The 25,229-nt window shown below is 31.6% G+C and overlaps 2 protein-coding genes across 4 annotated transcripts; both read right to left on the bottom strand.

Annotated features, from left to right (window-relative positions):
- Positions 1 to 3,631: 3,631 nt before the first annotated feature.
- LOC18094914 (uncharacterized) lies at positions 3,632 to 7,182 on the bottom strand. Of its 2 annotated transcripts, XM_024609260.2 has the most exons (9): positions 6,703 to 7,182; positions 6,091 to 6,277; positions 5,849 to 5,982; positions 5,626 to 5,738; positions 5,243 to 5,489; positions 4,790 to 4,942; positions 4,425 to 4,504; positions 4,284 to 4,333; positions 3,632 to 3,983 (listed from the first exon to the last, which is right to left on the bottom strand). In XM_024609260.2, exons 1-9 carry the CDS (start codon positions 7,090 to 7,092, stop codon positions 3,832 to 3,834), a joined length of 1,506 nt encoding a protein of 501 aa, XP_024465028.2. In that variant the 5' UTR covers positions 7,093 to 7,182; the 3' UTR covers positions 3,632 to 3,831. The 2 variants fall into 2 exon arrangements, with proteins under 2 accessions (XP_024465028.2, XP_006369373.3); XM_006369311.3 differs by lacking the exon at positions 4,790 to 4,942 and having other exon boundaries at positions 6,703 to 7,170.
- An 11,207-nt stretch (positions 7,183 to 18,389) lies between these two features.
- LOC18110314 (uncharacterized) lies at positions 18,390 to 24,997 on the bottom strand. 2 transcript variants are annotated; one of them, XM_024602602.2, is made up of 9 exons: positions 24,366 to 24,997; positions 24,043 to 24,229; positions 23,822 to 23,955; positions 23,584 to 23,696; positions 23,223 to 23,466; positions 21,812 to 21,964; positions 21,542 to 21,621; positions 21,375 to 21,424; positions 18,390 to 18,982 (listed from the first exon to the last, which is right to left on the bottom strand). In XM_024602602.2, the coding sequence occupies exons 1-9, from the start codon at positions 24,762 to 24,764 to the stop codon at positions 18,915 to 18,917; spliced, it is 1,428 nt and encodes a 475-aa protein (XP_024458370.1). In that variant the 5' UTR covers positions 24,765 to 24,997; the 3' UTR covers positions 18,390 to 18,914. The 2 variants fall into 2 exon arrangements, with proteins under 2 accessions (XP_024458370.1, XP_024458368.1); XM_024602600.2 differs by lacking the exon at positions 18,390 to 18,982 and adding an exon at positions 20,841 to 21,197 and having other exon boundaries at positions 24,366 to 24,995.
- Between the last annotated feature and the right edge of the window lie 232 nt (positions 24,998 to 25,229).

Here is a 25,229-nt window from a genome sequence, read left to right as displayed (position 1 = left end):
TTAAGGTCGCTTCCATTAATATATGAACAAGTTTAGGTTCAACTCTAGTGTTTTGTTAAGAGGTATTTGGCCATGATCCTTTGAGTGATAGTGTCATTGCTCTTAATACTAGAAAATAATGAGGAATTTTCGTATTAGGTAGCATTTTTGTATTAAAATACCTTAATACATTTAAAAAATTGAGTGAATGCTATATTTGAATATTATTTATAAACATATATGGGGAATTTTCGTATTAGGTAGCAATTCTAATATATGTTTTAAAAAATATATCCACATAAATCTAAAAAATATCATCAACAAAATATCAATATTTTTTTCTAGTAGAAATTAAGGCTGATCCTCAAATACTAAAATGAACTAAATCAAAATAATCCAATTAAAAGGATTCATAATTAATAAATGGAAAAACTTTTATTTTCAAGAAGATGAGAAATTATCAAGTTTACGATTTAAGATTACATACCAGTCCATTATACTAGGACAATATGTAACCTTTCTTTACCATATTATCAATTCAAGATAAACAAAAATAACCATGGTTACAAGTAAATATGGATCACAATTTGAGATTGTGGATTCATTAATTATGCAATGAAATTTACTTTTATATTTAAAACAATGGAGCTTCATTGTTTATAATTTTTTTTTCCAATTTAACCTTTATTTTTTATTAATTTCATCCTTAAAATTTCTTTGTAACTGTCTTATGGGTTTTCTTTAAACTAACCGAGTCAACTGGATCAAGTCGGACCAACTTCCACACGGTTTAATTTTAAACTTGACTAAGTAAGAAGCTAGGTTAAAATGTTTTTTTTCCTTATCAATCTCATCATTTTTTTTTCTTTTTAATTTCATCCTCAGATTTTTTTCCACAATCATTCAGTTTATCTTCGGACATACCAGGTTGAATAGGTCATGTTGGGACAACTCCCACATAGTTTAATTTTAAACTTGAGCTAGATAAAAAATTAGGTCAAGATTTTTTTAATCATTTTCATTTTTCCCCTCAATTTCATCGTCAATGTTTTTCTTACACGTAAGTTGGGATGCTTTTGGACTAGCCAAGTTGACTAGGTCATATCATGACAACTCCCACACATTTTAATTTTAAATCCAAGTTAGACAATGAGTCGTATCATGAGGTTTCAAAATTGACCCTCCAAGCCATGTTTAATAAAAACACCAAATAGTTCTTTACAATCTGAATATTTTTTCTTATCTTCAAAAAAGTTTTGATCCAACCTACAGCGTAACGTAGATCCATAAACTATTATAATTCTATTTAACCACAACATCAACATTAAAACAAACAAACAATAACCATAATTGTAAAAAAAAAAAACAAGAATTATGTTTTCTAGTATGGGTAAATAGGATGATACTAGATTTGTGGCTGTGGGCTAGACAATTTTTTTTTTGACGTTAAAAAAAATGCCAAGTAAAAAGAATCCAAGACTTGAGTAATTGGTTCAATTGATAATTCAAATAATATGATTAAAAAAATACAACAACAATAAATAACCTAATTAAAAAAATTAACAATGAAAAAGGTAAAAAGAACCTAACCCGAGCCTACTTGGATTATCAAACAACTCAATATTGAAGAGAGAAACTCAAAAAAATTAAAAAAACAAAAAACCCCCTAGTTAAACTAGATTTACTCGTAAACTTTGCGACTATGAACATAAGATTAAGATAATCTCATAGAAACAAATACAGGAAAAAAACGTTCAAAGACCAATTCTTAATAAATCAAATGAGATCATTATAACTCCACAGAAAGAAAAAAAAAATTGAAACTCAATCTCTAGCAAATAAAATATTGAATGATAAAAATTAAGAAAGAAATATAATTAAAAAAGGTTGAAAAACCTTAATCCGATCCCACTCGAGTCAAGATGCAAAATATATAACCTAGTCGTTACACCAAGGTGATTGTGTTAAAATTTTTTGAATAAAATCATTAAGCTCAATTATCGAACAACTTATTGTTAAAGGATAAAAAAATTTAATTTTAAAAAGTAATAAAAAAAATACGAGTCAACTCAGGTTAACTTGTAAACCTCGCGACTATAGACGCATGATCAAGATAACCCAATAGAATGAAAATGAAAAAAAGTACAAAGATCAATTTCAATTAATCAAATATTAAAAGATGAAATTGAAATAAATAATTTTTTTTTTTGTAAAAAATCAACCCGCGTTAACCTTTGAAATCGGTGACTCTAGTCATGAATCCAAGATTAACTTCATAAAAAAAAATCTGAGTCAATTTAGGTTAACCTTTAAATAATATTTAATATATATCAATTACAAAATGCCATTGATTAACTTTTAAATCTACAATGAAACCAATGTAAAATGGCAAAAAACTCTCGTGAGAGAGTTATGTTGATTTTATCTTTAAGGGTATCAAAGTAATTACACTATTTAAAAAAAAATAAAAAGACCAAAAAGCCTCCAAGTAATATGCATTATATTTTTTTTATTCTATGGTTAAATTAGTAATTTTAATGTGAAAAAGATAAAATTAATAACCAATCTAACCCCTAAAAATTGTAAAAGATAATTATGTCATGATAAAAAGATGACCTTGCCCCTAATGCCCACTTCATAGTTTTTTTTTTTTTTTTTGGTCAAGGAAATATTCCAATGAACATTAAAATGTCTCTTCGGCTACAATAACTTCACCTTCACTTTTTTTTTAATTTAATTTTTTTATGCAATTAATTGATTCATAGCCTGAGTGTTTAACAAGACTCGGGACCTAGAAATTTTGTTACAAGTCATTTGGTTAAACTGAAAAAAAAGGGACCAATTTTTGCTTTTGTAACTCGTGTTTCTTGAAATGATGATGATCCTTGACGAGAGCCTTGTGAAAATCATGGATCCATTTAGTCAAAAGAACCAAGAAGGTTCCAAAAAGATTAAAAAAGAATGATGGCCACGCTTGCACATTGAGAACAAAATACAATAATATATATATATATATATATATATATATATATATATATATATATATATATATATATATATATATATATATATTTCTTAGTTGATTGAAGCTTTAGTGGAGATGCTGGGGGTATATATTGGATATATAGGTGTTTTTTAATGGCCTCCCAAATTGAAAGTGGTCTGCTAATGGGGTGGCATGGCACTCAACAAATTAATTGGATTCCATGTTCTTCATCTTCAACTTCCACCCACTATAATACGAATTCGAGTCATGTTAGATTTTAGTGTTAGTTCATGCAGATGGCAATATGAAACTTTTCCAAAGGAAATCAAGTAAAATGTTTTTCTAAAAAATAAGCACCAATGGTCAAGAATCTTGATTTATGTTAGGCAGTGTTCGGAAACGCGGTTGAACTGTGTTTTTAAAAAAATTCAATTTGTTTTTTGTTTTAAATTTATTTTTTATATATGTTTTTATATATTGTTTTGATGGTACTGATGTCAAAAATAATTTTTAAAAAGTAAAAAATATTATTTTGATGTATTTCCACAATCACTATCACACTCTCAAGTACCCTTTACGGTGTATTAGACTTACCATGGCTACCCATCTTATGTAATTCAAAACTCATAAATCTTTATTATCAAAAAAATAAAATAAAAACTAGAATTGAAGAGGAATTGGCCATCTTATTATTACATGAAACGTAGTGGATTTGTAGAAGGAGTACACATAACCATACATATCAAGTTCTTTATTTAAAGGTGGCAAAGTGGCCCAGCAATTATATATCCTTGCAATAATTTCTTATTCAACTGCAGTTAATTTTATAATTGACCTGAAACAGCAGCATCTACCCCCCCTCTTGATTAGAAAGGGGTTTGATCTTTGACCTCAAGAAGATCTGTGTAATATTTGGAAATCCACCCTTCAATTATCTTCACCTCTTTTTCACGTTGCATCACCAGCCAATCGGGATCAGTACTTGGATTCGCTCGTTGTATGTCCAAGCAATGAGATCCTGTCGATAGGGACATCCAAGAAAATAATTAAGGATATTTTATCAAATCAGATATTCCAACCAAATTTAGCTAGAATGAAGTTATTAAATCCGTTTCGTTTATGATGTGGTCTAAAATTCAGATCAGGGATTGGATAGATTATATCCAGGCAAACCAAAACGACTTCGTTTTTTATTAGTTTTTTCAAAAGATGAAAATAATAAGTTAATTTTGGTTAATTCGGTCTGCCTGGATTGTGATGACTCTAAACAAAGACTAGGTCAGTCGAGCATGCAGGTAATTAAACTTATGAAAAATACCGTTCACTGTAGAAACCGCAACAATACTATCTGATATGTTATTCAATACCCTGCGATGAAAGAAGGAAGATGATTGTAAAATTAGATGAACATCCTCCTGATTACTAAAAGAACAAAACAAAAGATTTTCTCTTTCTTTACCCGCCACTACTGTAAGGATCTCTCAGCCCATTTGAGAAGATAATGTTGCTACCAAACCTTTGAAGAATCAATTTTATATCCTGCCACAATTCTTAACATCATCAACTGCTTGAAATTAAAATCGGCATAGCACTTAGCAAAACAGAAAACAAACCAAGAAGACAAAAAACATAATGTTGAACAGCCTAAGTTTAACAGTTATGTATATAGTAGTAGGTTTCTTTAATAAAACAAACCCCAATTCTAATCATTTAAATTTATTTAATAATCATGTAATAAAAGAGCACGGCCCTTTATTATATAGTTCAAGATACAAAGAATCCAGTGATAAAAAAAGGGACAAAATATCAAATAGAAACACATACATGTCCTCCATAATAAGTAGTGATCCAATGAGGCTGAGGTAAGACACCAAACAAGCTCTTGCAATCTTTGATGTAGTTATTTAGATTGAAAGGTGCTGGTGGGAACATAGAATTGCTCTCATGGCCTATGGGCATCACAATCTCACTACAGGTCTGCACATGTATATATATATATATATATAGTAGTCAAAATCAAGTCATGTATGAATAAAGATAAGATTGTGGTGCATGATTTTTTTCTATGTAGAGCTTCATGTCAAATTTCTGTGCAAGTCTCAAATATCTGTGATCTTACAACAAAACTGTGCAAGTCTCAAATAAAAAAAAAACTTAGTTGAAAAATATGTTAACCAATTAATATAAAATAATTATTAAGGCTTCATTTAACGTCTTAAATTTATGGATTAACTAGGTTAATGATTTATTAAGAAAAATGGTGGCGAAGTTATTCACCTGCCACCTCCACTCGTATATTGTATCTGGATAGTTGAATTCATTCATGTCGTAGCATGATCTATTTCCCATGTAAGCAACAACACCGGCAAATATTCGGTCGAGAATATCGGTTCTCGCAGCTGATGCTTTGTTTATGCCACCGCAAACAATACTAACTGGAAATTCAGGTGGATGATTATATTGTGCTGCTTCACAATAAATCGAGTCCAAGAAGTCCTCTAGCTCAAATGTTCTGTTCAAAGGACTAATACCAGAAAGAAAAGGGAAAAAAGAAAAAACAAAAGAGAAAGAAAGAAAAACGTTAGGAGATTAGCAACAAAATATAGTAAAACTTCAAATTGTAACGATCATAAATTTTGTAGATAGCAAGTCCAACTTACTAGCAAGTCTTAAATTTCTTGCTAAGGATTGAAAGACCATTAGGCTTAGAAGCAATTTTTTCGATTTCACCCCACGATTTACGTATAGTGTTGTAGCAACTCTCACTGGTTTCCTGCATTAATTTATACCATCATAATATATAATGATTACTCAGGGTTACTAGAGAGCAAGTAATTAATTAAGTTGATTTAACAAATATAATTAAGGATTTGGTTTTCATACTTTAAAATCCTTGGTTACAATAGAATAGTAACCTTCTTGTGGTGAAATATCATCGAAGTAAAGAATTGGAGCCGATGAAGCAAGGGCACCAAGAGCAATATGGGGATACTTCAGCCGGAACCATGAGGTTAGCACTACAGAGTTATCAAGAACATTAAGATCATAAATATTCGAAGAAAAATCTAGAAATTAAATGATATTGTTAGAATGAATGAAGGTTTGAATATTTTGTATTCACTTACTGCCACCATACGATCCTCCGATAACAATTACAGGAGAGTTTTTGGCAGAATACTTTTTCTTCAGATGCATAATCACCGCAGCATAATCTGCCATTGCCTGTGCTGAGTTGAGATAACCAAGAGTTTCCGCATTTTTCAAAGCTTCCTTCCTTGACCCAAACGGTATTGATTTCCCATAGTAACGATGCTGCCAAATATACAGGTCAACTATTAACTCACTTGGTACTAACCCGACATCTTTCCTCTGAGTTAATTTTTAAATTAAATTGAATGAAAATTGATTTGATAAAACCTTGTTAATGACAAGACAACCTCTGATCTTGTTTTTTTTTTTTTTAAAAAAAAACACTCACTTAAATGGATTGAGTTTAATAACTTTGATTTATATGACTCACTGTGAATCTCCACACATGGAATGCTCAGTGCACGATCATGAGTCTTATATACTATGAGAAATAATGAAAAGGTTCCTTGAAAATATTAATCCTCAAACAGTATTCGGATCAATCTGAGTGAATCTTATAGAAAAAGTGGCACTTGGCTGCTCAAAAAAATTAAGAATTTAATTACGAATATTCCGAGGATGAGAGTATATAGTACCACATATCTTACCTCTATGTATATCAACAGAGCTTTGAAATGAGGGGCGTTGTCAGAAAGGGATCCAATAGCGTCTAAATCATCATCTAAATCCTCTTCCGCACCAAAGAAGACGAATATTGGTGCACTAGTATTTGCACCACCCCAATATCTAAAGTCGATTACATATCTTTGTCGGAAAGTGGTATAGCTTTCTGGCTTATAGTTGAAGTGATCAAGTGTTTGGGTGTAATAAAACGTAACCAAATCTTTCGAGGAAGATTTAGATGAGGTTTGGGGTTCAGTCCTATGGATATTTTTTTGAAAAGCACCGAGCTTCGGGATCTTATTCTGTGTTGTAGGAAGGCACGAAGAAAATATAATTAGGAAGAACACAGAAAGCAATATTTGGATGGAGCTCATCGCCTTGAATTATGTATGCAAAATCTTTGGATCCTATCCGGTTTCTCAGTTGAACTTTGGAGTGCCGAGGCTTGCTCTTGGGACCGCTATATATATATATAGTACAAAGCAATATAAAAAATATATTCTTATCTGAAACATTAATTTATTACTGTGAAAAAAAGAGCGACGAATCTTTAATGATATTTGTTTTATCTAAAACTTTGTATGACGAGAGGGAGATGACTCGATCCCGATGACTCGATCCCATGACATATATATATACTACACTTGCTAAATGGGCACTTAAGTATCTTTATGAGGTTTAATTAGTCCTCCGATTTCATAACATTTACAATTAATTAATAAAGATTGGAATTAGATCGTTCATTTATCTAAGGCTTTGTGACTCTATCAATGTTTGTCGCTAAAATGTGAACGAATCAACTTAAATGAGGTCTTTTTCTGCGTTTCCTTTAATTTTATCATGAGTGATTTAGTATCATATATTAAAATACATAGTCAAAAGATCACAATTTGACCAACAAGTGAAACAATGTAAACAGCCAATAAACTATCATTCAAAAATTCCTATATATATTTTTAGCAAAACAGTTAGTTAATATTATTAATTTAAAAAATCCAACATTAAATTCTTGTATTTCTTATTATTTTTTTAAAATCCTTTAATTTTCCATGACAATATATATATATATATATATATATATATATATATATATATATATATTATTATTATTATCCTTGATTTCTAATCAAACTCTCAAATAAGACCTACTACATATATAATTAAAAATGCATTTAAAAATCGCAATTGAACATGTGAAAAAAAATCAAGCCAACCACTTAAGGGACCAATTTATAATTTTTAAACTAAAAGGACTAGGATATAAAACTAGAAGAAAAACAAGGACTAAATTTAATATATTCTTAAAGAGACTTCGTGTTACTTTTCTCTCTATGCTCATTAGTGGGCCTGTACTTGTTGCGTGATTACAAAGAATCACTTTCCCATTCAAGTGGATGAATTTCCCATTCAAGTGGATGAATATGGGGCGAAAAGTTCACTAAACCTTCCAACAATTAGCTTAGTGTTCCACTCTCTTTATTAATTAACTATCTAAAATGGTTATCTAATTATGTGATGACGAGGGAACATCCATGAAATCCATATAAGATAATGAGAAACACCAAATTAAAAGGTGTAAGCTCTTCTAAGAAACCAAAATGGATACTTAAATAATAAAGATATTTCAAAATCTAATATGTTCAAAGAACAAGCTATTTGGTGTTTGGATAGTGGTTAATCAAGATATTCATTTACTTGATTCTCTTTTCCTTAGCTCAGGAAGTACTGAATTATTGGTAAAAACCTTAATACCTGCAATAACAGTTCTTATCGGTGAGATTTAAAGACTCTTCAATGATAAAGTTAGTAACTTTTAATGAAAAATGCAACAAATAAAAGAAAAAGCCTTAAATTCCAAGAACAAGAGTGTTTGTTTTTGTTTTTAGGTATGATTAATGCTATGAAATATATAAGCTTTTAGAGTAAAAAAAGTTCTAACCTTTTTCTTTGGTGGTTTAAGGGGTATTTATACTCCCTGAACCTTGTCATTTTGATAAAGTCAAGAGAGCTTGAAGAGTCATCTCTATTTGGTGACATTAATAGAGGGTAAAGATCATTAATGAGAAACAAACATCCCTTATATATCATTAATGAGATTGAAAATTAATGTGATAGGCTCTTTAAAAGATCTTTTATACATCTATAGATGTAGGGAGATGATTATCTCTAACACAAGTTGGTCATGTCATTAATCTAAAAATAAAGCTCTATAGTCTTGGATTTCTAAGACCAATTAGACTTGGCATGTAACCAAACTCAAATGAAAAGGGCATGGTTTCTAATCAAAATCATAGCACCTTGGGTTTAGCTGATGTCTGAACCTAAGTGTATTGGATCTGGAATTTTGCCAGACCCACATTGCCTTTGGTTCACCTGACAACTGAACCCAAGTGCATTGGATCTGGAATCTTGCCAGACCCACATTGCCTTTGGTTCACCTGACAACTGAACCCAAGTGTATTGGGTCGGACAACTTACCATACCTATGTTGCATTGGGCTCAACCAATGGTTAAACCCATATGGATTGGGTTTGGAAACTCATCAGGCCTACATTACTTTGGGTTCGACTAATAGTGGAACCCAAGTGTATTAGATCTGGCAACTTGTAAGACTTATATAACCTTGAGTTCAACTGATGGCTGAACCTAAGTGTATTATTGGATTTGGTAACTTTCCAGGCCTATATTATTTTAGGTTCTACTAACAGCTGAACCCAAATGTACTAGGTTTGACAACTTGTTAGGCTTATGTTACCTTGAATTCAACTGACAACTGAACTTAAGTGTATTAGGTATGACATCTTGTTAGGCTCATATTGCCTTGGGTTCAGCTAATGGTTGAACCCAAGTGTATTGAGTCTGATAATTTGTATGTTGGACTTTAGTTTTAGCTGGGTTTGTTTTTGGTCTTTGGTCTATGATCCATTAGGGTTATTAGGGTTGACTTTGTGGCGTTTTTGCTATACTTAGTTGTGTTTAGGTTTCATTTCCCCATCAATTTACTTGTTTCTATTCACCTTTGTTTTAGTTTAGTTGTTCTATTTAGTTTTTGTTTTTCTTTGTCTTTATTGTCCAATTAGCATTTGTTTCGATATTGGATAAAAAAAGAACGATATTTGTTATGTCTAGATTTGTCTATTTAAAGTAAATAAAAAAAATAAGAAAGAGAAGAAAGAGAAAAATTACAAATTCAAAGCAACTGTTATAATTAGGTTAGTGTTAAGAAATTGTAAGTTTCAGGTTTTTAGCCTTTAAAATCAGTCTTCATACACTTTAATGTTTCAGTTTCATGGGAGTATTTTTAAATTTTTGGCTTCGGGTCAGATCAATTATAGTTTTATATTTTAAATTCTCAACTTATAAAGGATTTCGAAGAGGTAACATTTATTATCCTAGCCTTTCTAGGATATAATTTTAGTTATAAGACTATTTAAGATAGGAAATTATACTATCTTAGGTTATTTTATTCCTATATATGCGGCAACTTTGGTATAATAGTCAAACTTGTTTATTTTTATTGTTTTAATAGTTTTTTAGGTTTATTTAATTTATTTTGGGTTTAATTATAAGTGAGTCCATATCAGCTCGCAAATTTTAGATCCATTAATCATTGTTTAAGGTTTATTACGTATGATGGGCTTTAGTTTTAGTTGGGTTTTGTTATAGGTCTTTGGTCTATGATCCATTAGTGTTATTAGGGCTGTTTGTTTAATCTATTTATCTTATTTATTGTTGTTAAATTTCAACAACCATAGATTATTAAATAAAATTGGTGCCTTGCTTGAAGCAACATGTTTCTCTTTGTTTAAACAAATAACAACATAACTTATCAAAGTATTACCGATTTTTTTTATTATGTTTTTCCTACATTTTGAGTTCCTAATTCTTTATAATCAACAAGTCTAAGTCAAATCCAATACCTTTGATTCTTTTATATATGGTTGTTTTTGAGTCAAGGTTCCATCTCAAATCTGAATTTTATCATTTTGAGTTTGTCATTTACCTCGTTGTGGGTTTTTGAATCAACATATTCACGAGATTCGCATCAAAAGTAGATTAAGGCTCAATAATTTTTTATTTGATTTGATTTTGAGATTTTAGTTCATCTAAATATGTTTGGTGATTAAAATAGGATTTTAAAGGTACATATGATATTTTGTTTTTCATATTTTAAGGTTAAAAATATATTAAAACTTTGATTTTTGAATTCAAAAACTTATAATCTGATTTTTCGATCAAGCTTCAAGCTTCGATGGTTGTAAAATAGTGTTGGAAGATAACACATTGTTCTTTCCATTTAATAAAAAATAATAGGGACATATTGATCCATTCATTAAAAAAAACCTGGTAAGCATGCCTAACCATCTAGGCTCAAGAACACTCAGCCTTTTAATTTTATGCCAGTCAACCAAGCTCATTCTTCTAGCTTAGGCACATCCAATATTTTCTTTTAAATGGTCATTAATTTTTTTATTTTATAATAAGATTCTCTTTAAAAAAACTTTTTATTAGAATGACATTTAAAAAAATATATTATGCCATAGTTTTCAAATAATATTAAAGCTTTTTATGGTAATATTAACAATTATTTTATGAATAATAATATATAATGTGCAAAACTTTTTAAAAACTTTACTCATGAATATTCAACATGAATAAAGTATTTTTTTATTTTTTAAAAATTTATTACTCTTATAGTTTTTGATACATTCGTATAAAAATTATCAATTCATGATTTTTTTTATTTTTATTTAAACTTGTTTTAAGATTATGATAAGTTTTTAGTTAAAGAACATATATTTTCATAAAAAAAAGACATGTTTTGTTTTAAAAAAGAAAAAAAAATAAACATATGAATAAGAAAAGAGTATTTTGATGAAAAGGATGCATTTTTTGTCCTTATTTCAAAAAATTAGGGCTTTTTGGATATTTATTTCAATTATCTTTTTTATTTAATAAATCTTATTGCTAATAAAAAACTATGTTTTCATATAAAAAATACAAAAATAAAAAAAGAGAATTAAATTTATTTTATTTAATAAATCTTATTGCTAATAAAAAAAACTATGTTTTATATAAAAAAAATACAAAAATAAAAAAAGAGAATTTTGTCTAAAAATAATTTCTCTCTAAAATTTAAATTATTTCCTTTCTTACAAATATATATTTGAATTATCATATAATTAAATAAAATAAATTTAAAAGTGCCTCGTGGCACAAGGTCAAATATTTGCATGTGCAATTTATGTTTTACTTTTTACAAGGAAGATAAACTTCTCGTTGTAGCTTTTCATTAATATTAGCGTTAACAACTGTTTTGATGATTTATCAGTTTATATATATTTTTTAATTTATTTTATTAAATACAAACATCATTTTTCAAGTTTCAAATTAAAAAGTTTTATGATACCATAAATACATCCACAACGTCGAAACTTTTTTATTTAATGTTAAAAATTAACTTAAAATTTTATTTGTAACATAGCATTGATGTACTGGTTAGTGGAATGCAAAAAACTCTACACCCCCAGGATAATGGATATATTTAATTAGTGTATCTCGATGCTTTTTTTGGTTACTATCTTGAGATAGAAAAGACAAAAACAGTGAGAACAAAGAAGGCAAGACAGAAAAAAAAAACATAATTATGTTTGGTTATAGCATACAAGAAAAAAGTGATTGTCTTTTATATATATATATATATATATATATATATATATATATATATATATATATTATCTCTAATATGTATTACTGTCAAACTTACATATTTTAAAAATTAACACACACACACACACACACACTTCGGTTTATATTAAGTTTTGAAATTAATAATATTATAATGATCATAGTTATAAAATCGAGATTGACCAGAACTCGAGACCTAGCCGACCCAAGGCTTTGCCTCGGACCGACCCACAAATCTAGTTTTAAAACTATAATAGTAAACACTTTTATCCTTACATTGACTCGAGTAAACTCGGGTTGACTCTCCTGTTCCTTACCCTGAGTCGACCCCTGAGTCAGGTTTTAAAACTATGATAATAACCACTTTTATTTTTATGTTAACCCTCCCAACTCATGACCTAGGTTTTACCCCGACTCAACCCTCGAATTGGATTTTAAAACTATAATGATAACAATTTTTATTCTTATATTAACTCAGGTCAACGATCAACCCAACGCGTGACCTAGACCTTGCCCCGGGTCGACTCTCAAGTCGAGTTTTAAAACTATAATAATAATTATTCTTATTTATATGTTGACTCGGGTCAACTCGGGTTGACCTTCCCGACCCGTGACCAGAGCCTTGCCCTTGGTCAACCCTTGACTCGAGTTTTTCAACTAGGATAATAACTATTTTTATCTTTACATACATTGGTTAAATAATTTTTGAATTGAGGGTTTTTTTACAACGATATTTTAGAAATAAAAAATGTTGTCTATAAAAACATGTTCTATCTGTATTCATTCTAAAATTATTTTAATGATAAATTTATTTTTATATTTTTATATTTGACTTTTAACCAGACACATTTCTACCTTTATAATTTTTTTCTCCTTTTATCTTGTAACCGTAACTAAGCACTGCTAACACAATCCTTTTTATCTCAAAGGTAAACAATAATATCTGGTTTCTCTAGTACTTAATTTATACATTAATGTTGGTTATTGGGTTAGGCTTGGTCCGCCCATGATGGATGGGTCTGGTCCAAGTTATTAGAGAAGTTACTAAAGGAAGTAACCGCCTCCTCTAATCATATATAAAGGGACATAACCCATATGGAAAGGTCAAGTTTTCATTATTGAAAGAACATAGTTCTCTCTTTCACTTCTCCCATCTTGACTCTCTACATTAACTTGACAAGATTCACAAAGACGTTCGTACTGTGAAATATCACTTTGGTTCTAGTAATTGAAGTGGCACTGAAGTAATTGATTTAGGAATAAAAAAGCGAATTCTCACAAGTAAGTTTTCCTTTTCGTTCTACATTGGTATCAGAGCCATGGTTTTTAATATTGCTTTTATGCAGTATATCTATTATTACATGAACGATAGATGTAAATTTTGTATTAAAAGAATACTTCTATTGAGAATTTTGAATTTACAAAATTTTATGAAGTAATTTAGTTATGAATTTGTCTTTTCTATAATTAATTAGAAAAGATTTTCTGCATGGTAGTTATGTAATTCTATTATCAAAATTGATGATAGAAATGGAGATTAAAAACTGTCATTTTCATTTTCAATTGAAAGTAGTCAATTGAACTTTGACAGTTAATTAACTGTCATTTTTTTAAAAAAAAACCACTTGAAAGAACACATCTTTTCAAAGATGTGTAACTGCCATTCGACAGTTAATATTGTCATTGGCATTCGGTAGTCAATTGGGACTGCCATTTAGCAGTTATTAAAAAAAAAAAGGAAAACCGAATGAACACATCTTTTAAAAGATGTGTACATATATTAACTGCCATTCGACAATTAATATATATTAACAATGTTAATATATATTAAAATATAAAATAATATTAAGACAATTAATATTTTTTTTGTTAATATAAATTGTCAAATTGTGGAGTAATTTATTTATTGTTAAAATAAATTGCTTAATTTTCATATTTGTTTTTTAACATATATGATGATACATGCTTTAATTAAATATTAAGTATAATATTTATGTGCTTTTGGAATATTTTGTTGTAGTGGATAGGCAACAACAAATCGATCAACATTGGTACCATTTGTTGGGTTATGCCTTTAATCCTGTTCATAAAATTCAAGAGCACATTGATTATATGTATCATTGGATGAGTAGATTGGCTATGAGTGGTGTTTACGAATTCTACATGGAACATCAAATGTTAATCGTTCTCAATTCTCTGCCTGAGGAATGGATGTCGGTGCGACTATCGTTGGAATATAGGCTGGAATCCTTAGATTTCAACAATCTCGCAGATGAAATGCTGCTTGAGAGGGAACATCAGTATGCCGAAAAGGGTATACGGCGCACTGGAAGAAGCGCAAGTCGTTTGGATGCTGCTGCTAAATTCATTCCATGGTTTGAGTAGAATGAACTTGGAGGAGATGACTTTGATGAAGTGGATGACGTAATTGGAGACCCTACTTATGTGCCTACAATATAAAACAATTCTGAAATTTATTATCTTAATATTGTATTTTTTTAAAGATGAATGGTTGTTTAATTGTGAACTGAATATTTTATGTAATTTAAGTTTAATTACATTATATGCATATATATGATAATATATGCAACCTGATTAGTGGGAGTTAGTTGAAACTAATAACTATAATTTTGCACTCATTTAAATTTCCGATAATAATTAGACCATACAAATAGAAATTGATTAAGTGTTTAACATTCTTTTCATTTCTATTGTATGTGTTAGATTATTATTTGTTTAATTTAGAATGGAGTGGCAAAATATATCAATTAAATTGTACTAGATACTAATATTTGTAATTGCTGTCAATAACACTTAATATGGCTGCATCTAAGAGTATTATTGCTGATTTGAACCATGGAGACAAACTAAGTGAAAAGAATTACGATGTTTGGCATCGTAAGATTGAGTATCTCCTGGAAGAGCAAGAAATGCTGGAAACAATCACACAACCGATGGCTGAACCTGAGCAAGGAAACACTGCTCAGCACAGACTTGATATGGAAGCATATCAAACCTATAAACGCAAGGATCGTGTAGCTTGCATTTTGATGTTGAGCAGCATGAGAAATGATATAATGCTGCGTTTTGAGAGGCATTGTTCATCTCAATCTGTTTGGGACGCAGTAAAGATTCAGTATGGAGGAATCTCCACTAATAGACTTCGTCAGTTAACCCTCAAATTCGATGGTTATAAGAAGCGCCAAAATCAAACGATGAGGCAGCATCTTACAGTCATGTCTAACATGATCAGTGAATTAAGGGGTGCTGGGCATGAGATGACTAATGAACAACAAGTTCAAGCAGTTATCCGCTCTTTGCCAAGTAATTGGGAACACATGCGTGTTAACCTTACCCACAATGACAACATCAAGACATTTGACGATGTTGCTCGTCATGTCAAGCTTGAAGAAGATCGACTTCACGCTGGAAAGCCTATAAACGAGGCTTTTATATCTGAGACAAAGATGTGTGGAGCATATGGCTCTAAATATAAAAAGGGTAAGGCTAAAGGTCTCAAATATGGCAAGAGAGGAATAGAAGCAAGTAGTAGTGGACATAAACGCAAGCGTGGGAAACGCGGCGGTAAGAAAGACAAGAATATGAATTGTTTCAATTGTGGTAAACCTGGTCACTTTGCTCGTAATTGCATTGAGCCAAAGGTAATGTTTAACCACAATCATCCCTCTAACTTATACGTTAGCAGTTGTTTAATGCTTGCTGAATCTGTTCCCTTTTGGACTATAGACCCAGGAGCAACTGACCATATAGCAAGGGATCGAACAACCTTTGTGGAATTCCGTCGAATTCCAAAGGGAAGTAGATATATATACATGGGGAATAATGCTTCCGCTGCTGTGCTTGGGATCGGTACCTGCAAACTGGATTTGCGGGGCGGTCACACACTTTATCTTCATGATGTGCTCTACGCTCCAGAAGTTCGATGGAATCTTGTGTCTGTTCTTGCTTTACTCCAATTGGGCTTTAATATTGCGTTTGTTGGTTGTTGTGTAAAAATACATTTGAATAATATTTTTTATGGTTCTTGTTTTGTATTAAATGGTTTTATGGTGTTAGACACCATTAATGTATCTATTAATTATGATGCTTCAATTTATGTTGTTCAAAATTCTAGCACTATTAATGGTAGTAATATCATAACTTGGCATGCTAGATTAGGACACATTGGGCAAGATCGATTACATAGATTAGCAATAGCTGGTCTTTTAGGATCACTTACCAAAGAGGAATTGCCCGTTTGTGAGCATTGCCTTGCTGGAAAAGCAACTAGATTACCATTTGGTAAAGCTAAAAGGGCTAGTAGTCCATTACAGCTTATTCATTCAGACATTTGTGGCCAATGAATGTGAGAGCAAGACATGAAGGAAATTATTTCATCACATTTATAGATGATTTTACATGGTTTGGTCATGTTTATTTGATCTCACATAAGTCTGAAGCATTGGATTGCTTAATTCGATACACCAATTTGGTGGAGAATAAACGAAGTACCAAGATCAAAACTTTAAGAACTGATCGAGGACGTGAATATCTATCTGAACAATTTAAAAATTTTTGTGATGAAAAAGGGTATAGCTAGACAACTAACTATTCCTTATACTCCACAACAAAATGGTGTAGCGGAAAGAATGAATAGAACCCTATTTGACATGGTTAGGTCAATGATGGCGCAAGCTAACTTACCAATTTTCTTTTGGGAAGATGCATTGTTAACTGCTGCTTACATACTTAATCGTGTGCCCTCTAAATCTATCTCATCCACCCCATATGAACTATGGAATGGTGTCAAACCTAATCTACGTTATTTCCATTCATGGGGTGTGCAACTTATATTCACAATACTTCTCATGAATATGAGAAACTTGGTCTTAGGGGGAAGAAGTGTATCTTTATACGATATTCTGAACATTCCAAAGAATTTGTATTTATTGGTGAAAAAGCTGATGGAAGAGTAACAAAGATTGAATCGCGTGATGTTGTATTCTTAGAAAAGGTTTTTCCAAAGACAGGTGAGGTTGAAAAAGATTTTCAAATATATGAAATGGAAAATCTAGATTATGGTGAAACAAGCCATTCAGTAGAGGACTTAGATGAAACTTTTAACCTCTTAGAAACAGTGGGAGTGATATTTTATCTATTCCTACTCTCATGGAGCAAGATCATGAGCAATCTCAACCTCGAAGAAGCATTCGTGAACCAATTCCTCGTCGTCGATTTGAGATTGAGGGGAAAGCGTTCATGATTGCTCCACAAGATGATGAAGAACCTAAAACATTCAGTCATGCTCTATCTGGTCCTAAAGCAAGTGAATGGATTAAAGCTATGGAAGAAGAAATGGAGTCAATGAAAATTAATCAAGTCTGGGACTTGGTTGATTTACCGTCAGGACGAAGATCCATTGGAAATAAATAGGTTCTTAAAATTAAACGTAAGGCGGACGAGTCAATAGAACGTTATAAGGCTCGACTAGTAGCGAAAGGCTACACTCAAGAAGAGGGAATTGATTATGAAGATACATTTTCACCAGTTGTGAGGATTACTTCAGTTCGCCTTATTTTAGCTATAGTCGCACATATGGACCTAGAATTATATCAAATGGATGTTAGAACTGCGTTTCTCAATGGAGAACTAAATGAGGAGATCTATATGGATCAACCTTTAGGATTCGAGACTAAAGGACAAGAGCACAAAGTTTGCAAGCTTAAAAGATCCATATATGGTCTTAAGCAAGCCTCTAGACAATGGAACGTTAAGTTTCATCAAGCTATCCTTAAAGATGGTTTTACAATGATGGAAGAAGATCATTGCGTGTATTTAAAATGTTCTAACAATAGTTTTATAATATTGTCCTTATATGTTGACGACATCTTAATAGCTAGAAATAACAAAGAGATGATTGATACTACTAAAAAGTGGTTATCATCAAACTTTGAAATGAAAGACATGGGCGAGGCCAGCTATGTACTTGGTGTGAAAATCATAAGAGATCACGTTAAAAGGCTTTTGGGTTTAACTCAAGAGACTTACATCAAAAAGATGTTAGAGCGCTATCACATACAAGATAGCAAATCAATGGACACCCCTGTTGATAAAAGTTTGAGCCTAAGCTGTGATATGTGTCCCAAGACTCTAGAAGAAAAGGAGAAAATGTCCAGAGTACCTTATGCCAGTGCTGTCGGTAGTTTGATGTATGCAATGATGTGCACACGTCCCAATATATTTTATGCCGTTGGATTGGTTAGCCGATATCAATCAAACCCTGGTCAGAAACACTGGATGGCAGTCAAAAGGATTCTACGATATCTGAAAGGAACTTCAAATTACATGTTATGTTACTAAGGAAAGAAAGATTTACGATTGATTGGTTTCTCTGATGCTGATTGGGGAGGAGATGTCGACCAATCCAAATCAACTTCAGGATGTGCTTTCTTGCTTAATGATAGTGCAATACTATGGAGGAGCAAGAAACAATCCTGCATAGCCTTATCTACCATGGAGGCTGAGTATGTAGCTTGTTTTGCAGCAACACAAGATGCTGTTTGGTTAAAAAATTTCCTGTATCATTTGAAAATTGTCAAATCAGCATCAGACCCAGTGACAATTTACTGTGATAACACTGTTGCAATAGCTGTGGCCAAATATCCAAAATACCATGGAAAGACCAAACACATCAAGATGAGATATCACTACATTAGAGAAGCAATTACTGAACAAGATGTGATCCTAAAACACATTTCTACAAATTCTATGGTTGCAGATCCATTCACAAAACCAATAGCAAGGGATGCATTTGTTAGACATGTGAGATCCATTGGCTTATGTAGAATGTAATTAGTTTTAAGGATCATACGAAAGCTTACAGTGATTGAGTAATGAATAAATGCCATTAGAATATCATTTTATTCATTATTTGTTTCATGGATTATATTGAGTATCGTATAGTACAATTTGTTGAAGTATGTCGATAGATTTTGATTGGCTCACTCACATGAGCAATCACCTCTAGCACTTGTAAGGTGAGTAGAGATGAGACTATTTGAGTTTTAATGCTCAATAAGCGACTTGGGCGCAGTGAAAGCAATTTTAACTCAAAGTGATTATTAAAAAGTCACCTTGGCTGGGACCAAGATGAGATTCTTAAATAAAAGAATCGGCATGAATGAATTCCCGCCATTCATGTGTCTATTATGATTGAAGCCGAGTATGAAATTATTCATCTGCCACTAATGAAAAATGAGCAAATAAGAATTTCTTATTTGAAGTCTATGTTTTTAGCAACAAGATTAAGACTCGTATAGTGTATTTCCTCTAATAAGAAGAGCAATGACATACACTCTTTGTCTTAAGAAAAGAAAAGAGTAAGCTCCACTATAACATGTATTTCATACTACATGTGCTAGCGACCATTACAGGAATAAAGAATGGATCCCTGCTTCTTTATTATGTGAGTCCTGAAGATCATATCTAAGATCTCAAAATCTTACCCTTTGTGACTTTTGACTATATCATGAGGTGATGTATTAATGATCGCTACTTTAGGAGTATATCCTATGGTCATGAAATGATTCGACTTAAAGGAATACTCTTAGGAAAGCGAGTTAATTCAAATTTGATTGATATGAGAGCGAAAGAAAAAGTAATTTTAGTTCTACACCTGTTACTTGTATTCACCGGCCGGGATCATATCACTTGAATAGATTTGATATGATTTAGAATACTTGTAATTGTAAGGATGGATTGAGTATGAAATTCTTGAGGGATTGAATTATATTCAGTCATGTGTAACTAAAAATACTTGGGGTATATTAGTACACTTTAAGGAATAATTAATTATGACATTGATGTCTCCTATATGGCCTGTATTAGGTTTATATATTGGAGCTCCTTTCACTGTGTGCTTCAGGTCGCACGGTTCGTTCGTCAAGTATGAAATTCTTGTGCAAGTTTGAAGTATAATGTATTAGAGAGATTCAGTCCTTCATGGGCGAGTGAGAGATGTTGGTTATTGGGTTAGGCCTAGTCCGCCCATGATGGATGAGCCTGGTCCAAGTTATTAGAGAAGTTACTAAAGGAAGTAACTTTCTCCTTTAATCATATATAAAGGGACATAACCCATATGGAAATGTCAAGTTTTTATTATTGAAAGAACATAGTTCTCTCTTTCTCTTCTCCCATCTTGACTCTCTGCATTAACTTGACAAGATTTACAAAGACGTTTATACTGTGAAATATCACTTTGGTTCTAGTAATTGAAGTGACACTGAAGTAATTGATCCAGGAATAAGAAAGTGAATTCTCACAAGTAAGTTTTCCTTTCCGTTCTACAATTAATCCTTGAAGATATGAAGGGTTGTCTATATATATTTATTTGAAGCTCCAAGTTTCATAGCAAAATAATTGAATCACAAGGATATGAGCAACTAATAACTTCCATGTAGTTTCCCTTTAAATAAAGACCAACTTCCTATAGAAATGAAATGCAGGGGAATTTGATCACACAGATTTCCTACAACTCTTATTGCAGATGGTTAAGAATTATGACCAAATAAATCTAAGCTGGGAAAATTAAGAAATGATATATTTTCAATTTCCACTACCTTTTTTTCCTCTATTGGTAACAACTTTTTGTGTGCATGAATCTAAAACATGGTTAGATCAACATAATACTTATTAATCCATTCTTTAATAATCTTGATCTCTATCTTTCGTTGTGTGACCAACCATTCTGGATCAGTTTCCTTCGCAAAAAGTATATCCAAGCAATGAGACCCTGAAATTAATGTAGTGAATATTGTACCGTTAATTAGCATGAACTTCCACAAAATTCCCTTGTACAAATTTCTCTATTTTCACTTTGGTTATGGCATTGATGGAGCTTCCCAGCCAAATTTTGATCCTATTTTCTTGTTTCAAGTGAGGATACGATTTAATGGAAGGGCGTGCTTACCATTGACGGTTTTGACAGCTACAACAGTGTCTGAAATGTTCTCCAAAACCCTAGAAATACAGATGATCGGACATGTTAAATTTGGTTAGGTCTATATTTTATACATGTGAATGTGACAATTAGAAGTCACAAAATCATTGTCTTTTTCAATGTTGTTAGTTACTTACCCTCCACTACTATAAGGATCTCTTAGCCCGTTGGAGAAGATGATATTGCTAGCAAACCTTTGAAGAATCAGTTTTATACTCTACATAGTAAAAAGTAATAAAGATTAAATTTTTGTGGTGATATATATGACCTCCCAATCGAAGTCAAGATCAAGAAAATAAATAAATATACAATGAAAGAAAAAATTAAAAAAAGAGAGAGGTGAAAACATGCATTAATAGAAGATTAAAGAGTTAATTAAAAGGAGAAATTAATTAAAGAGAACATACATGACCTCCGTAATAGGTCGTGATCCAATGAGGACGAGTTGGGACACCATACAAACTCTTGCAATTCTCTATATAGTCTTCCAAATCAAAAGGATCTGGTGGGAACATGGAATTATTCCCAACACCAATAGGTATCGCCATCTCACTGCATGTCTAAACACACAACATTCAATTTTTAAGATTAAACTTGTAAGAGTATATAAATTAATTAAGAGGGTCTCATCGATTCATTATATATATATATCTCGTGAATGTAAAATCATGGACTAATATAACTTTTGTATTCTAATTTTCTTTCTTCTTGTTTTTTTTTTTTTTTTTTTTTTTGTAGATCTCTCTCGTGAATGTAAAATCATGGACTAATAGAATATTAACAAAATCTACACTGCCACTACTATTAATTGTCACTCAACTCTTTTAAATGTTGTTGCTATTCAAAGCGTGACACGTGGCATCAATTTTCTTAAGTGCATGTTATAAAACTAGTGGAAGCACTAATTACCATGAAATGATATTCATATCTGATTGAAATATCAGTCACTTGTTTAAATTATATATATATATATATATGCGCGTGAAGATAGTTTTTTTAAGAGAAAATTATCGATAAAATAAGAAGAATAAATTGAAGACACGATGATTAAAAATGATAAATAAAATAACAAAAAAAAATATTAATGTCCTAACACTAATTGATATTAATTAAAAATGAACCATATTAATTGAAATTATATTTTTTACTATCTAGAGCTGTGTTTGTTTTATAAAAAAAATATTTTTCTAGAAACTATTTTGTAAGACATTTTCTTAATAAAAAAGTTATTTTTACACCTTTTGAAAATAATAAAAAAATATTTTTTTAGAAAAACAAAATATTTATTTTCATTTATAGTTGTTGGAATTATAATAATAAGGTGAGAGAAGTGATGTTACTCATGATAATAACAATAGCTGAAAAGTAATAATAATTATGATTGTGATTGGTATATATGAATATATAAATGATAATATTTATAGTGATAATAATGCTGTGTTGGGTGATGAAGATTGTTACGATAATGATAATGATAGGTGATAATAGTGGCAAGATAGTAATTGCAATGGTGTTCAAAGGTGTGGTGGTGGTGGTGGCAGAAGAGTGGTTATAATGATTAATTATTAGCAATAAGGATGGACGGCGCAAATAGATGGTGGTGCTGATGCAAAAATAGTGGTTGCTATACTACCAGCGTGAAGAATAGTGGTTCATAATTTTAATGAAGAATTTAGCAAACTACATATAATAGAAATCAAATATTACGTTATCTTAAATTATATAAAAAACCTCAAGCAATTATGGAGGGAAGAATGGAAATAAAGTGAAGAAATAATTGTTATGCGGATTAATTTACTAAAAGAGTAATTATTTTACCTGCCATCGCCACCCCACAGTTGTTTCAGATGGGTCGGTGTGTGCATTGACATAGCACGAGAGGTTTCCTTTATAAGCGACAAGACCACCAAATATTCTGCTTAGAATATCATCCCCAAAACCACCGCCATCTATGCCCTTACAGACCTCGTTAACCGGATATGTTGGTGGCCTGTTGTACTGAGCAGCACTAGCATACATTGTGTCTAAGTGATCCTTGAGCTCACTGGCATCAGCCAAGGGACTGCAGCAAGGAAAATTACGTAGTATAGTTAATAGATCAAAATACATACCAAGGCTATATATTATTGAATATATATTCAGTTGAACAAGCAACGTTAAAAAATTATATGTATATTACGTGCAAGTCTTGAATTTCTTGCTAAGCATTGAGAGACCATCGGGTTTGGAAGCAAGTTCATCAATTTCTGACCATGACGTTTTTATAGTCTGGTAGCAAGTCTCACTAGCTTCCTGCACTCGCAAGATTCCCACGTATAAAACAATATTATTTATCTTATATATATACTTTGGATCGATTATATAAGAAAACTAATTTAAAATGAGAAAATTAAAGGTGAAAACTCAAAATATATTACTCTAAAGTCCTTGGTGACTATAGAATAGTATCCATCCTGTGGTGTGATATCATCAAAATAAAGAATTGGTGCTGATGAGGCCAAGGCTCCGAGGGCAATGTGAGGGTACTTGAGCCGAAACCACGAAGCCAGCACTAACAAACATGGAGAGAAAAAGAATTAAGGAATCAAAGTCTTCTTCAATAATATCCATGGAGAACATATAGTACGTATCCACCTACTTCCACCATATGATCCTCCAATGACGATAACTGGAGAATATTGAGCCCTTAGTGTCTCCTTTATGTGAATGATAATGGCTGCATAGTCTGCTATAGCCTGGGCTGAGTTGAAATACCCTAGTTTGCTTGCATCCTTCAAGGCTTCCTCCCTTGATCCAAATGGGATTGATTTTCCATAATATCTGTGCTGATCGATGACATAAAAATAAATATAAAAAGACTATTATCACCAATCATTAGGTTCAACGTACGAAAGACAACATATATACAAATACAAGCATAGGCAAGCCTAATTAAATTAAGTGAGCTAATTGTATCCGTACCTCAATAAACACCAAGAGAGAATTAAACTGAACAGCGTTATCAACTAGAAATCCAACAGCGGCAAGATCTTCATCAATCGGTTCTTCTGCACCAAGATAAACTAAGATTGGTGCACTAACATTCGCACCACCCCAATACTTAGAATTGATCAAATATCGTTGCGGAAATTTGTCATAGCTTTCAGGCCTATAGTTGAAGTGATCAAGTGTTTGGTTGTGAAAAAAGGTTTCAAAATCTTCTCCATCAAATTCACCCAAAGTAGTTTTATCAGGCTGGTCTCGCCAAACTCTTGGCCCTATTGGACTAAGCCTTGGAATAGTATTAAGACGTTTTGCTGTTGCAGTGGTTAAGGAAAGCAGTAAGAAAGACTGGAGAAGAAATTGCCTTTGAAACATCATGGCAAGATGTGTCCAGCGGCTAGCTAGGTTTGTTGTTTTGAGGTTTCTCTGGTGATCCAAAGCTTGTATCAGAGCCCTCCTTAAATAATAAGATCCCCCTTTGCTTTGGGAGGACTTTGAATTTTACACCCTCACACTTTATTGCACTTGAGGATCACAATAATTGCAAGAATCTGGCTTCAGGGGAGTGGCGCAATATCTTTATGAAAATCCAGGTCATGGCTAAGAATTATTAATCAAGCATCAAGTTGATAAATAATGAAGGTATTTATGATCAATATTTCGAAAAAACTGTGTTTTTGTTCAAAGATAGTATGGATACCGTTTTGGAAAAATCGATGTATCACATCAATGAATGTATTTTGTGATCAATATTCAATACCTTTGATAACATCAGAACATGGTAGACCCGGCGGCTGATTTTACAGGTTTCACTAGTTTACTGGTCGTGCTAATCAAACTTTT

This window comes from Populus trichocarpa, chromosome 1 (genome assembly GCF_000002775.5).
Source record: "Populus trichocarpa isolate Nisqually-1 chromosome 1, P.trichocarpa_v4.1, whole genome shotgun sequence".
In the NCBI taxonomy this organism is placed as follows: domain Eukaryota; kingdom Viridiplantae; phylum Streptophyta; class Magnoliopsida; order Malpighiales; family Salicaceae; genus Populus; species Populus trichocarpa.
Note: the sequence above shows the minus strand (reverse complement) of the source record. Positions and strands in the feature narration are given on the sequence as shown.